The sequence below is a fragment of the Scleropages formosus genome, chromosome 22 (genome assembly GCF_900964775.1).
Source record: "Scleropages formosus chromosome 22, fSclFor1.1, whole genome shotgun sequence".
In the NCBI taxonomy this organism is placed as follows: domain Eukaryota; kingdom Metazoa; phylum Chordata; class Actinopteri; order Osteoglossiformes; family Osteoglossidae; genus Scleropages; species Scleropages formosus.
In genome coordinates this window covers 9,239,630-9,254,654 of record NC_041827.1, presented here as the reverse complement: position 1 = coordinate 9,254,654, position 15,025 = coordinate 9,239,630, and the positions used below count along the sequence as shown (strand labels likewise).

At 41.0% G+C, this 15,025-nt stretch overlaps 1 protein-coding gene across 2 annotated transcripts; it reads left to right on the top strand.

Annotated features, from left to right (window-relative positions):
* Positions 1-1,922: 1,922 nt before the first annotated feature.
* Positions 1,923-14,758, top strand: suox (sulfite oxidase). Of its 2 annotated transcripts, XM_018725205.2 has the most exons (5): positions 2,541-2,614; positions 4,384-4,540; positions 8,512-8,582; positions 9,470-9,671; positions 11,401-14,758. In XM_018725205.2, the coding sequence occupies exons 2-5, from the start codon at positions 4,439-4,441 to the stop codon at positions 12,868-12,870; spliced, it is 1,845 nt and encodes a 614-aa protein (XP_018580721.2). In that variant the 5' UTR covers positions 2,541-2,614; positions 4,384-4,438; the 3' UTR covers positions 12,871-14,758. The 2 variants fall into 2 exon arrangements, with proteins under 2 accessions (XP_029103807.1, XP_018580721.2); XM_029247974.1 differs by lacking the exon at positions 4,384-4,540 and having other exon boundaries at positions 1,923-2,614.
* Positions 14,759-15,025: the final 267 nt, after the last annotated feature.

The following is a 15,025-nucleotide window of genomic DNA, read 5'->3' as shown; positions in this document are numbered from 1 at the left end:
GCGTATTTGTCTTCTACACATTTGCACAATTTGTCTTGAATACCAGGTGAGTAAGAGTTTTTATTCATCCACTGGCAGGAGAAAGAATGAGTCTTTGGATTATGCAACAGTGCAAGATGTCCCATGTTATGAAGGACAACCAAATAGTCTCAGAAATACACTATTTACAATGACTAGGAGGCAAAGTTATGTATATTTATTTAATGTTGTAATATAACCTCTTCAAACTTGGTTAGATTACTGAAAGAATGTAGTATACATCATTTCAAGGTATACATCAGTAATGTTTTTATAGCTGGGATCATATACGTTATGAAATCTTTAGCTATCTGTAGATATGGTGCATTTGTATTTTAAGTTAAATATGTACACTGAAGTGTTTACAAATGATTTCTGAGACCCCAGATGAAGGTCATTTTTTAAAATGACTGATGTGTGTCAAAGTTTGACAAGTCCATAACGCTTTAACATGTAAATATATAGAAAAGTGTAACACACAAAAATTCAGAGTTTCAGTATAACATATTTGGGAAGAAATAGGTAATGTTTAATGAAATACACACTTAACTCTATTATCCATCCACTTTGCTATTTGTCTTGTATGGCCCTTTAATTGAACCAGTTTTCAAGCCCATTATGTTGCCAGTAACCATTTAACTTTTCTCAGAATATTGTATAAAAACTTGTTCTGTGAGAGGGGGACATAAAAGGTAATGTATTAAAAACCTAAATCAACATGCTTTCACTGAAAAAACATTCAAAAAGTCCCTGGTAAAATTCTATCCAGAATTTGGATCAAACATTGTGACAGAAACTGCATTTTTAAAACGTTTACAAAGTTTTACTGACATATCATTTACATATGTTCTATAGCTTGATGGAAACATCATCAGGTACACAGATGATTCAACCAAATTAATATTCTGTATGTTATCATTTCTGACACATTTACTTAATCATATTCCTCTGGTAATCATTTTATACATTACCCAAAGACTTCGCTGGAAAATTATGTATTGAGGACAATTACATAAGAGTCATATTGTTTACTCTGCGGAATTGTATTAACCTGCATTGAAAATGTGTGTGTGTGTGTGTGTGTGTGAGAACATGTATTTTGGCCCAGCATGTGTAAATGTTTGACTCAAACCTGCTGACATTCTGTTTACTGCTGAAAGATCAGTATGATGTGGACATGAAGTTAAATCTAAGAATTTTAAGAACAAGAGAGGAATTAAGTATTTTCCATTACCAAAAGTGCAGAACGGTCATGCTATCATCTGATAACTGGAAGAAGTGCATTAAATGATTACAGACCTACGTGCACACAAAATCTGAAAGGGTTACATTTCAGAATGCATTTCAATCTTCACAACCGCAAAATATACAGATAAAATGTAGCTAATGTCCATTAACCTAGATGAACAAACTTTTTTAGCAATTTTCAGAGAACCACCTATTTGAACAAGAAAATTAATATAACATTAGTTTAACATGTCTACAATCCACCCTCTACCAATACTAAAAGATATGAGTACACTGGTTTCTTCATTTTAAGATTGCCATATGATATTGTCAAGGCTCCACCATCGACCCACATACAGCATATTAATATGTAAGTCTATAGCACACAAATGCAATAATATAAAAGCAATTTCCAATAGTGAACAATTGCACATAAATCCCAGCACATCCTGCTACAGCTGGAGTTTCCAGTTATCGGCAACTCGATTTTGTCCTCTTTCTTCCCAACTTCCTGGCATGTAAGGGATCAAGTTATATTTTAAAAACTGCAAATAAACTTGATTTGAATTCTGGAGTTCATTGATTCGATCAACTTGTCAATAACGGTGAATGAGACGAGAACCACGTGACGTGGAGCGACCGCCCGCTCTGGGACGGATCGGATCAGGAGCTCCTTCCAGCCAACGGATCATACGCAACTCACTGCTCGCATACCCTCATATTTGTATTTTTTGTTGTTGTTGCGTACGCGTCAATAATATCATGCACATGGAAACACTTGTATTCATGGTCGCTTACCATAGATCGCTACATTTGTACACAGTGACAAACCGGTACTTCGTTTTTCCACCATCGGCTTTTGCTCCTTTTCGTGTTAATAATTACAGTCACTGCAAAAGGAACTGACCACGGAACGCTTACACGCGAAGAAAGGTGATCATCTGACTGCAGAGCTGCACAATCATGGCTACTACTGTTTGTGTTAGCGCCCTCAGGGTGTTATCCCGTATTAGCAATGCGATGTGCCCGGCGGCTCTCCCTGTCAGAGCGACCATTAGACTGGCGCCGAGAGCCACAGACGCGACGGGGGAGGCGAAGCGAAGCGAAGCGCAGCCTAACATTGGTTGGCACGGGCTCGCGTCGTGCGCGGGTGCTTCCCATCTCGCGCTCAACACACTCAGACAGTAGTGCTGGGAAAGGACGAGTCGCAACAGTCTCCTCCTCCTCCTCCTCCTCCTACACCACTACGGTCACCACCACCATCCCCCCCCACATGCGTGATCGGTCAGCGGCTCGGCCTCTAAACTGGCCCCCCAGATCCCCGCCGCGGAATTTGGCAGCACAGCCACCGAAAAGAAAGGCACCGACTGTGAGTTACTTATCTTATAAACGTATTTTAAGCACAGGGCGGGCGAAATGGGTGCAGCGATCGCATTGCGCGTCACGGAACGTTCTAGCAAGAGCGTTGGGTTGCGGCGGTGACCGTAGGTTCGGCTCACGCGCTCCAGTCGCGTGTGGAAGTGAAGCGCGGTCCGTGCGTGTCGCTCCTGCCCAGCGGGGTGGGGGGTGCTTTTCAATAGGAGCCTCCGGCACCGACATCGCGTGACTGTCTTTGTTTGACGTCTGAACATCAGCGAGCCTGCTGTGTGTAATATACAGATAAATAAGATTATAAAAAAATAAACATTTTGCGTGGAAAATGATGCAGCGTCGGATCGTGCTGATAAACTTGCTAAATTAGGGTTATTTGACGGCCTCCCGCAAAAGGAACGTGAAACGTTCTCGTTTTATGCCAAACCTGCAGGTAATTTCATAGGAATCTTAAATCCTGAGGTCTTAAAACCGGTTCCTCATCTTCCAGAGTCAGGCCCAAGACGAAATGAATAACAGGTGTACAAAGTTTCAGGTCATATATGTCTACTGAAAATAAACTTTATGGGGGGTAAGTTTTTCAACAATAAGACACAATACTTCATATACATACTGTAAATAAGTTTACATTGTTGATAAGTGGAGAAGCGCATTAAATCATGATCAAGCACCTAAAATAGGTAGGTTCTCGTAAAAATCCATTTTTATAAATGTTTTATTGCTCATTCTTTCTTGTACTGTTGTAAAATATATGACTATTCTGTGGGATGGTGGAACAGTAAGAGCTGGTAGTATAGTGATTAGAGCTGCTGTTTTTGGACCCAAAGGTCACTGGTTCGAATCCCACCTCCAGCTGCAGTACCCTTACACAAGGCACTTACCCTGAATTGCTCCAGTAAAATTACTCAGTCATATAAATTGGCAAATAATTAGGGGTATTTTAACATTGTAAGTTGCTTTGAAGAAAAGCATCAGCTCAGTGAATAAATACATTTACGTTTGTTCGTTCAGCTGACATTTTTCTGCAAAGCAACGTACATCTCATAGAAAATACAATTATGAGAAAGACAGACGTAGTTGCAGACGTGATTCTTAGTTTAATAATAAATGTACAGGATTTGTGATTGCCTGTATGGGTTTGCGATCTGAAACCCAACCCTCAAAACCTCAAACTTCCAACCAAATGAAGTTAAATAAATATCCATATATCATTTTGGTTCACTCATTCGAAACAAACCAAGACCTTTTGGTACAATGGCTTCTTTGTAGGAATGTGAGTGTGGAGCCAGTATAGAGCCCACGCTATCACTACTGCTTGAAATCAGTGTAAGATACTGAAGCCACTAGTTTTTAGCTATTATTGCTCATGTTATCAGGGCTGTTTTAGTTGTTATCAGTTAAGAGAGATATTGTCAACTGCTTAAGAATGAGTAATTCATCATTCCTATCTGTTTTATGGTTGGTTATGGGGGGTCATATAAAGATATTGTTCTGGCTGCTCTCAAAATGTGCAAGGATTTGCTTTGTTAAATGATAAAGCACTTTTAGATGCTTCATCTGATACTTAAAAATAAAGTATTTATTTGTAAGTAGAATGACCCAAAGAATATAAAATAGATTATCTTTCAAAAACAGTGTTTATATAAAAAAAAGTTAGGTGGAAAAGCTATTATGTTCATGCACTAATATACGTTTCCCTTAATGCTCAGAAAACTTTCAGCTGCAGTGATTTTTTTTAAATTAATTTTTTTACATTTTATTTTTCAGTGTGAAACGTCTCTGAATTAACAAAGACAACTCCGCTTCTGATAACAATCGGTGTATGAAGAGTGTGACGTCGCTGCTGTTGTTTCACGCAGTGAGGCCCGAAGGCAGGCAGGTTGGCCAAAGGTCCCCAGCAACAGGAGTTGGTGACCACTGTCACGTGAGGTTTTTTGAATTATTGCATAGCAGCTGGTTTCCCGCCTCCCCCTAGGTGTCACTGACAACTGAAGTCAGGGTGCAGTTGAAGACTTCAGCCAGTCTTCATTCTCTTTAAGAACCTGTGGTAAATATCTATCCCAGGAAGAGCATAAACTTTTGACTGCTTTCCTTATCTGGAGACCTTGAGACCTGATGTCTGCAAAAAATAAAATACCCAGTATGTGCTACAGCCACTCATTGACAATTAATACAGGGAAATAAAAAAACATATGGCCAAATTCAGTCTGATACAGCTATAATAAACTCTGTTAGCTGAACTTGATTTATTTTTTTATATTGCATATATAAATATCCCATTGTAGTATACTTCTGCAAAGTAAGGTTTTCCAGAGATTTAAAAAAGTCACAGAAAGGGAGAACTTTAACATGATTTTTTACTGTTAAGTAAATACTTTAAGTAGTAGTTTCAAACAGCTGGCCTGCTGAGTAGCCTGAATATTATTTGTATACAAATGTTATATGGTGATAAAACATAAATGCATTTCATCTTGGTATATCGCTTTCTTACATATAACTGGTGAATTTTGGAAACACTGTCAAAAGAGTTAAAAAAAAAAAAAAAAAAAAAAGGGAATACAGATGAGTAGAGGAACATGCTGTCAAGGACAGAGCAGTATACTTCGGAACACATGTAGAGTAAAACTGTAGGTAGTAATTTGATAGGAGGAACCCTTGTTCTCAGAATGAGCTGTACTATGGAAATCCCACTCCAACCAAAATATAGAACATAGAAGAACTTGGTAAAAAAAATAAAGACCAAATGGTAGGTGGGGCAAAATACTTATTTTTGCTTTGTTTAGAATTTAACATGATTACTTGATAATGATGACCGAGAAATTGCAGATATGTCCGCATGCCAAGAACGAATGTGTCAGAGTTCCCCGAGGGGCTTTGTATTTAAAGCGCAGTTGAGATGTCCCCCGGAAACATCCTGTGAAGCAGATTCTGTGCGTGAGCTTGACATTTTGGTCCTGGATGCTGGGGGGGAGTGCAGGCAGGGAAGACTTCAGTACATATACATGACCACTGATGGTCACTAAAGGATGGGAAAAGTCCAAGCCCTGTTCCCAAGCCTCCCTCAGTGCATCAGAAGGGCCAGTAGCAGCACTTGATAAAAATGGTGTATAATGCAGAATTCATGGCCCTGAAGTTGTTTGCTGTAATGAAGTGTATCTCAACTTTTCTTAATTCTGTCTCTAATCTGTGTAGGGGGGGGGGGAGGTCTGGGTTAGGAGCACCATAAGACCATAATGATAGACTGTTCAGGATTCCCTGGTATCTCTTAACATCTCTCCAAACTAGAATAGTGTCATCACATTTTTGGATGAACCAATTACTTGTTTAATTTGTGCAGCCCAATAGTGACATTTCATAATTGTACAGAAGTCCCACCTTTGTAAGTCAACAAGTTGGGAGAGTCCAGTCCTGGGCCTTTTATTGCTCCAGATGAATCTAGAGATCAAGGTGCCTAATTTAAAAAAAAAAAAAAAAAAGTTTAACAAGTAGGAGTGTGGATTTTGGAATAGGTACAGCAGCTGAGGTAAAACGCTCACCTGGACAACACTAATTGTACCACACATTGAAATAGGTAAAGAGGTGCACAAAGACAGGTCCTCTTTACGCTTCTTAATTAGTGGTGAGCAGTTGTGTGGTACGCGTGTAGGCTGATGTGTCAGGGTTACTCCGGTAAAACAGTACATCATCAACATATAGAAAAATGCAAGGGTCCACTTCACCTACCCTGACATTGGATATGTCTTCATTGCTGCCAGTAGGTTCCGTCAAAGGTTCAATCATTAGCGTGAAGAGTAAGGGAAGAGGTAGAGGGGGCAGCCTTGTCGGCACCCTCTTCCAACACGGAAACTATGTTAACTTGCTCCAAAGAGTTTGATTGTAAGAACTTGATTAGGTCCATAAAGTTATTACCCAACTTCAGTCTATCCAAGACAGCAAATAAGAAAGTCAATTGTACCCTCTGAAATGCTTTTTAGGCATCAAGAGATGATTAGAGCAGGTTCTTGCTTTCCAGCCTGGAAGTTTGTCATATATAGGGCATGGCGTACGTTATCGGAGCTAAATCCAGTTGTAACGAATTCAGTTTGACCAGGTTTGATGGTTTCTGGGAGGACAGTCTCAAGCCTGCATGCATAGGTTTTAGTTAGTTATAAAATCTGTATTCAGCAAATTGGTCATTTGCAAGGAAGAACCTTCTAATGGATTTTAGTGTTTCCTTAAAATTAGACAAATTGATGCTGAACACAACATTAAAAGTCACATTACATGGTGTGTTTTGTACCAGCACTATCGTCAACACATTTGGGACAGGAAGTTTGTTTGTGATGCAGTTTGTTAATAAATCCGCCTAGATTTTGTGAAATCCTCAGAAAACACGATGATCATTTAGGAATTATCTGTAAGACTTATTTATTTGGTTTTTATTAGCCTCATGCTTGGCCACCGTGCTCCAGAGGCTATCCTAGAAGCATAAGGTATGAGACAGGGAACACTGTGGATGGGAGGCCAGTGCTTTACTTGAAACATCAGTTGCAACGTTCATTAACGTATGGCCACTTTTTGCTTTATTATCTGTATAGGCAATAAAAATATAATCATTGAGACACACCTCAGTTTATTCAGTGGGAAGGCTATACAAAAATCTCAGCTGTGGTAAAAAAAAAACTGTAAGACATAACATTTTCATAAACTTTGGGCTACATGAACATTGAAATACATTTAAAATGACTATATATAAATGTGTAATCTCAAATTCAGTGCTGATTAATGACTGATTTATCCCATTGCAGTGCAGTGTTTTTCATCTTGTTATTGATCACCAGCACTCTCTATCACTAGTGGTGATGACAGCGAAAGCCAGTTGAACTAGCTGGGGGGTGGTTGGGGCAGCTGATTGTAGAGTGGTTAGAGCCGCTGCCTTGGGCTCTGAAGGTTGCTGGTTCGAAGCAGCCTGCTGCTGTAATACCCTTGACTAAGGTACCTACCCTAGTTGCTCCACTAAAATTACCCAGCTGTTAATTTTAAAAGTTTTTTTTAAAAAAGCATCAGCTAAATGAATAAATGTAATTGTTATCCAGTGTCACTCATATGCTGATTGAATGTTTTGCTACCAGCTGCAGACGGAAACAGCTGATATTTGCTCTTCGAAAAACAAATTTTGAAAATGGACAAGTGAAGAAAATACAAGTGAATATCTTTCACCCAGGACCCATAACTTTTATATGTATTCATTGTGACAATTGAAAATGACAGTTCATACAAGGTATACAGTAAATTAGCTAGAATTAACGTGAAATACTTGCACTTAATCATGTTGTTTCTCCCAAATGAAGTACCTCTCAGAATAATACAAAAGTGCATTACATCAACCGAAGGAGAGATGTGGATGCAGACATGTGAAGCTTGAGTATAGTCAGTTTCTCAAACCACCATATTGACCGGTATACATCAGTAGAGTAGCTAAATATAGTTTATAAATATTACTTAGTTGTGTCAGAATAATAATAATTTTCTTGCTTCAATGCATAACTTAGAAGTAGTAACTAAACCTAATTATGTCTTTTAGCTGAAGTACATCAAACTGGAATAACACATTCTGGAAACAAAACCAAAAAGAATTTTTATTTGCACTTCTATTATGCTGTATATTTATTTCTTTTATTAGTCATTAACTGAAGGCACCCCGCCATTCACTGACTAGCAGCAGGAGTTGAAATGAAAGATGTGTGTATGTGTCTTCTTCACCTGGTCACACACACAGTACACTTCACAACATGCATGATTCTAATTTATTATCGATATTTGGACACCAAAATGTTGACTTGCTAATGAGGATAAAATGATTGCGCTCCATCAGGACTTGTTCTTATGCCTGTTTCTGTTTTCTCCCCCTTTCAGCTTATTGCTTCAATGCTGTTCCTCAGGCAATGTGGACGACTGGCAAGGTTGGGTCTTCTGAGGACTCCCAGGTATGGATGAAGCACAGCTACTTGTCACTGAGCAAAGACTGGGCTTTTACATTTACATTTATCCACTTGGCAGATGCTTTTCTTCAGAACAACTTCCAATGAACTGTATGTAGTGTTATGAGTCCACACACCTTATTCACCAAGGTGACTTACACTGCTAGATACACTTCTTACACTGATTCATTCATCCATACATCAGTGGAACACTCTCTCTCTCTCACACATTCTGTGGGAACCTGAACAGCATGTCTTTAGATTGTGGGAGGAAACCAGAGCACCCAAAGGAAACCCACACAGACGCATGCAAACTCCACACATTGAGCAGGGATCAAACCCATGTTCTCTCGCACCACCCAGGCACTGTGAGACAGCAACACTACCTCTCTGTGCCACCGCACCGCCACACGTTTTACCGCGTTGGTTTCTTTATACTTATCGATAGAAAACAGCTTACAAAATGCATTTTTTATCAATGCAGTGCAGTAAATCAGCTCTAATTTTGCTAAAATTTGGCTCTACTTCGTGTGAAGTGCGCTCAGCCTGGAACGGCAGTGTACAAGAAGAGTGAACTCCTACTGCTTCTGAGGCCTCCTGGCTGACGCACAAGGGAAAGAATAATAAATGTGATTGAAAACTGGTGAGGCTGAAAAACATTTTAAAGGAATCATACACATAAATTAAATAACATGTGCAGCAGGCAGCGTAGCGATTAGATCTGAGACCTTGCAATAGGAATTTCCTTGGTCCTTACCCTGAACAGCTCCGGTCAAAATTACCCTGCAAACAAATCTCATGTCGCACGTGATCTTGGACAAAGGCATTCTATAAATGACAAACGCGAGAGGTTGCCTGAAATATTGCAGTTTACAATCATGTATTTTACACAGGTTCCAGTCGCTGCAGGATTTGGCTTCTCCCCTCTCTGTGTGTGCATCAGGCCTGCGTAGTCGCCGGAGCAGCGGAAGCGATAGTGGACGTCATCGCTCAGAACCGCATGGCCATGAGCACACATTCAGTTGGAAACACCTCTTGGCTGGACTCTTGGCTGGGAGTGGGGCTGTGCTCTCATATGGGCTGTATCAAAATCAGGTACTTTACACTAAGTCTGAAGGTTAACCGTTTTTTGCTGAATTGTATAGCAGTGTCTTTCTTGAAAGTTGACTTGGACTCAACTTTATATACAAGCATGAACATACCAGAGTATTACGCTTTATACCTAACGGGTCCAAGCTAATGAATGTTACTCTTCACCATATCTTATTAGTCTTATGAAATATAATTTAGAGTGGGGGTGCGGTGGCGCAGTGGGTTGGACCACAGTCCTGCTCTCCGGTGGGTCTGGGGTTCGAGTCCCGCTTGGGGTGCCTTGCGACGGACTGGCGTCCCGTCCTGGGTGTGTCCCCTTCCCCCTCCGGCCTTATGCCCTGTGTTACCGGGTAGGCTCTGGTTCCCCGTGACCCTGTATGGGACAAGCGGTTCTGGGAAAAAAAAAAAAAATATATAATTTAACTGTAAAATTTCTTTACACTGCAATGCAGAGGCTTTTGAGTAATACAGTATTTATAATACTCTAATTTTAACAGAATAGGTCACATCTGGGGAAGGGAAGGTTTTATGTGACTATTCACTGTAGTATAGCCAAGTGGATGGTTTATGAAAATTCACTATGCTATATTAGTTCATAAAGGTTTTGTTGGAAATAAAGTGTAAGGAAAAAAAATCTTCCAGCAGCAAGAGACCACGTGCATGAGGAAAAATACTGATCGATAGCGCCCCACCGTGTCACACGAGTGTACTGTCATTACTTACTGCTGAGCTCCTTTTCCCGGGGACCACATTCCCCAAAAGCTGGCTCTACTGTGGGTGGACCGTCATAGAAATCTGGCAAAATTCCACAGGATTGCCGTTTCATGGGGTCTTGGCTTTCATACTGACTGATTTTAACAAATGATTTCCATAAGTTACCTTCTGCTTCATCAGAATGCTTTGCTGGCAGCTACAAATTTAGCATCATCCAGGAGAGTTGCCATGGCGACATACTTTTGATCACTTTCTCAGAAATACTGCAGATCTGTTGGCGTGTGCCAGCTATTCTGTCTAATGATGCAACTTTTTTGGATAACGTCATTACAAAATTTTGCCCTCTGTATTTTAAATCGGCCTGTCAGTAAAGATACCTTCACATGTTTTCACATCTGCTGAAATTTTGTTATCGTATGACCGTCTTTTAGCAAAGAGCCTTCTGCTTTAGAAAGACTGTAAATCACGTTTTTGGAGCTCTTTAAATCCTTGTTATTATGCAACACTGTAGTCTGTGTGGACAAATGGCAGGTGTTCCCTGTTTTCACAAGAACTGCATTCCTTTTCTTTAAAAGGTGTTTTATTGTATTGGGAAATAGTCTGTATTTACGCTATTTACGTGAGTATTTTAATACCTTAGTAGTTACGCTATTTATTGTATTTACACTAGCCTGTATTCAACTGTCTTCTTTGTTTCTTTGTTCTAATGTCTTCATTTCATGCCTTATGCTTGTGTTCAAGCGCTCTGTGTCGCTGCGTGAGAAGAGCGCTCTATAAAAATGAATTGAATTGAATTGGACTATGGCCCAAAACGGCACAGGGATAACAGAAACAATAGTTTAAGTAGCTTTGTTGCCTGGTCCCTTCCCAGCATGATGCCTGTACAGAGGGTACATAGTAAACTGAAGTGTGTTCACATTAAGATCTCCAGTCGGCGATTTGTCTTACAGAGCTGTGTAATTTCAAGCACCGGGTCGCTTTCAGTTTATTTACATAACATTCATATCTTCCTTTCCAGGCTGAAAAAGCAGCCACCCCAGTCGAGTCCAAAGGGGGATCTCCCTCTCTGCCAGTGTACACACAGGAGGAGGTGGCCAAACACTGCTCCCTTGCCGAAGGTGTATGGGTCACATACAAAGGTGGGGTTTATGACATCACCGAGTTTGTAGCCTTACACCCTGGGGGAGAAAAGATCCTGCTGGCAGCTGGTGGTGCTCTAGAGCCTTTCTGGGCGCTGTATGCTGTGCACAACCAGGGCCATGTGCTAGAAATTCTGTCTGAGTACAAAGTGGGAGAGCTCAGTCCGGAGGAGCGCGAGCAGGCTGATAGCGCCACAGACCCTTACGCCGACGACCCACCCAGGCACCCTGCGCTGAGAGTTAACAGCCAGAAGCCTTTTAATGCTGAGCCGCCATCGGAGATCCTGACAGACACCTACATCACGCCCTCTGCCTTCTTTTTCAAACGTAACCACCTACCTGTGCCCAGAGTGGACCCCGGCACCTACCGGTTGGAGATCCAGGGGCTACCAAAAGGGCCAGTGTCACTGTCCCTGGCAGACTTGAAGTCCAACTTCCCTAAGCACACTGTGACCGCTACCCTGCAGTGTGCAGGAAACCGCCGGTTGGAAATGAACCAGGTAAAGCAGGTGAAGGGCCTCAACTGGGGGATTGCGGCCATCAGCAATGCCACATGGGCGGGAGCCCGGCTCAGGGATGTGCTACTAGAGGCTGGGTACAAGCCAGGAAGCAAATTCCAGCACGTTCAGTTTGAGGGACTGGACCATGACGTCACAGGTACCACATATGGCGCATCAATTCCTATAAGAAAGGCCATGAGCGAGGAAGGGGATGTGCTGCTGGCGTATGAGATGAATGGAGAAGAGCTCCCTCGAGACCACGGTTACCCGGTGAGGGTGGTGGTGCCCGGTACAGTTGGGGCACGCAATGTCAAATGGCTGGCTAAGATTGTGGTGAGCGAGGAGGAGAGCAGCAGCCACTGGCAGCAGAATGACTACAAAGGCTTCAGCCCTGGAACCGACTGGGACACAGTGGACTACAAGTCAGCCCCGGCCATCCAGGAGCTGCCAGTGCAGTCTGCCATCACCCAGCCAGCACAAGGCAGCACGGTGAGCTGCAGTAAGGGGGAACTGACTGTGAAGGGATACGCTTGGAGTGGCGGTGGCAGGGAAGTGATTCGGGTCGATGTGTCCCTGGATGGCGGCAAGACCTGGAACGTGGCCACACTAGGAGGAGCAGAAGAGGGCCAAGAGGCTGCTACGTCGCCACCCCCAGGTCGAGCCTGGGCGTGGAAGCTGTGGGAGCTCACCGTCCCCCTGCCTGCTGAGACACAGGAGCTAGAGATCGTTTGCAAGGCAGTGGACAACAGCTACAACGTGCAGCCAGACACCATGGCACCCGTATGGAATCTGCGGGGTGTCCTGAGCAACGCTTGGCATCGAGTGAAAGTCACAGTGAGAAAAGACTAGAACCTCTGGGGGCCAGTAGTACACGGAGTGCAAGGCGCTAGCAGAGCTGGGTGGGCTTTCATTCAAGTGACTACAGGGAAATGTATTCTTTTCCCTTTTCGAGGAAACAGACCTGCTCAGTGGCTATAGGGTATAAAAAAAATCACCAATCGTTGATTCCTGCTAAGCAAGACTGCTTGTGGGATGTGCATGAAGCTGGTGAGAAATAAGTCTCCTTTTAGACTTGGCCTTCATTTCACAGTCCTTTGCGAGCACCAGGTTTGTTTTATGGAGGACTCTGACAAGGGCCATCTTTAGATTATGCAAAAGATTTCAGTCCGCGTTTGCATTTGTCACAAATACGTTCTGTTCGCTTCCAGCCAGTTGGAGGCCCTGACCCCAGCTGTTGCTTAAACCACTTTTGTTTGTCTATTAAGGGCATGGTACGGTACCCATCATCCCGCTTATTACTGTTGCTCTATTCGCATTCTGTAGTTTGTGTTTCTTTTTGATCTGATGTATATTATTTGTTCGATGTGTGAAGCATTAACGTCATATAAATGAAGGACTGAAATTGCAGATGTTAAAGCTGCAATTAATGTAATACATTTGTGAAGATGATCAGCACAAGGGTAGGAAAACGTATTAAACACACTTAAAAAAAAATAAATAAATAAATAAAACACATCTTCACCAAATGTGACCTCTTCTGTTAAAATTAATCGCACAAATTTAAAACTTTAAGTTACTACAAAGCACTGTACATAACAGTGCAGAGTTATGTGACCAAAAAAGGGTAATAGAGCTGAGTACATGACCTATTTGTGTTTGCAATTTGTTAAAGTAGGCCGAAGACCCAAAGAATCAAAAAAGTCTCTATGAAGCTTTTATTGTCGTGGTGTTTGTTTTTTTTATGGTTTTATTCTTAAATGTTTGGCTTTAGCTAATTCCCAAGCAGTTGTTCAAATACTTGTTTATTGGGAGATATGTACTTGTTGCTACAACAGCATCAGTGCGCAAATTTAACAGCCACAACTAGGTGTAATAAACAGTATTTGTCGTTTGATTTTCATTTTTCAAATAACGTCTGTACTTTGTAGCGTTATCTCTACAGCATTCTGAAAAACACGGTGGTGATTTCGTATCGTGAAGCCCACATGATCGTGCTTCCGGGCCTGATTAAATCATGTGGGCCACAGCTGGAAAATACACAGTTATCAATACTGTAAATTTGATGCGATCAAGTATGCTTTTAATCGAAGTGATCCAACATCTAGCTATATATTTTTTTGAAAAGTATTAGTGGTATTTATATGACCATCATTGCTGTTAGCACAAAGTGGAGTGTGGCTCACAAATGCACAAATTGACACCACATCTGGGTGTTTTAGTATTCAGTACCAAAAAAAAACCATCTTCAGTTTCAAGTCTTAAACCAGATATATTCGATTCAGCTTAAGGGCATCATTTGAATGCTCCGTGTTTCTTATGAAATTGTATGAAGGTTAAAAATCTTTCCTTACAACTGGAATTGTTGTTATTTTTTCTACTGGAATTTTGAATTTGTGCTCTGGGTGTGGAAGAAAAAAATAGTAGGGACAGTATTGCTTCTGACCTTGTGGTTCATGGTAATAGATGCTTTTGAACTTGTTTGAATTCTCTCACTTTTAACAATCCATAGAATCTGTAAAGTTTTTTCTTTTTTTTTTTTAAAGCTTGGTTGTGCTTTTTAAAAATATTTGTTCGTATTCAGTGATTTAATTGCTGATGCTCGGTATGACAGATCAGGCTTGGTTCTGTGCATTAATTAAACTGTAGTTGTGTGTAATCATTGTTTTAATATATTTTTAGATCAAATTTATTTAACGGCTGTTAAGTTTTGAAGCTGGATTTTCTATTAGAATAATAAATATTTTGTCAGTTGTGTACTGTTCTTTTTTTTTTTTTAAATATTGATCATAGCAAATGAAGATTAGTTTTAGAAAAGATGAGCATTTTCTGTCCTTTAATTTGTAAAACCCTTAAGTACCACATTAAGAGACTGTAATTAATAGGTGCTTTTCTGTAGAGTATAAAACTGTAGCCTGGATGTGCGGATCAAACTCAGGCTTGCAGAAGCACAAATTTGCCACAAACTTGTTCGCTGATTAAAACTGCATGTTCTTATTGTTTTCAT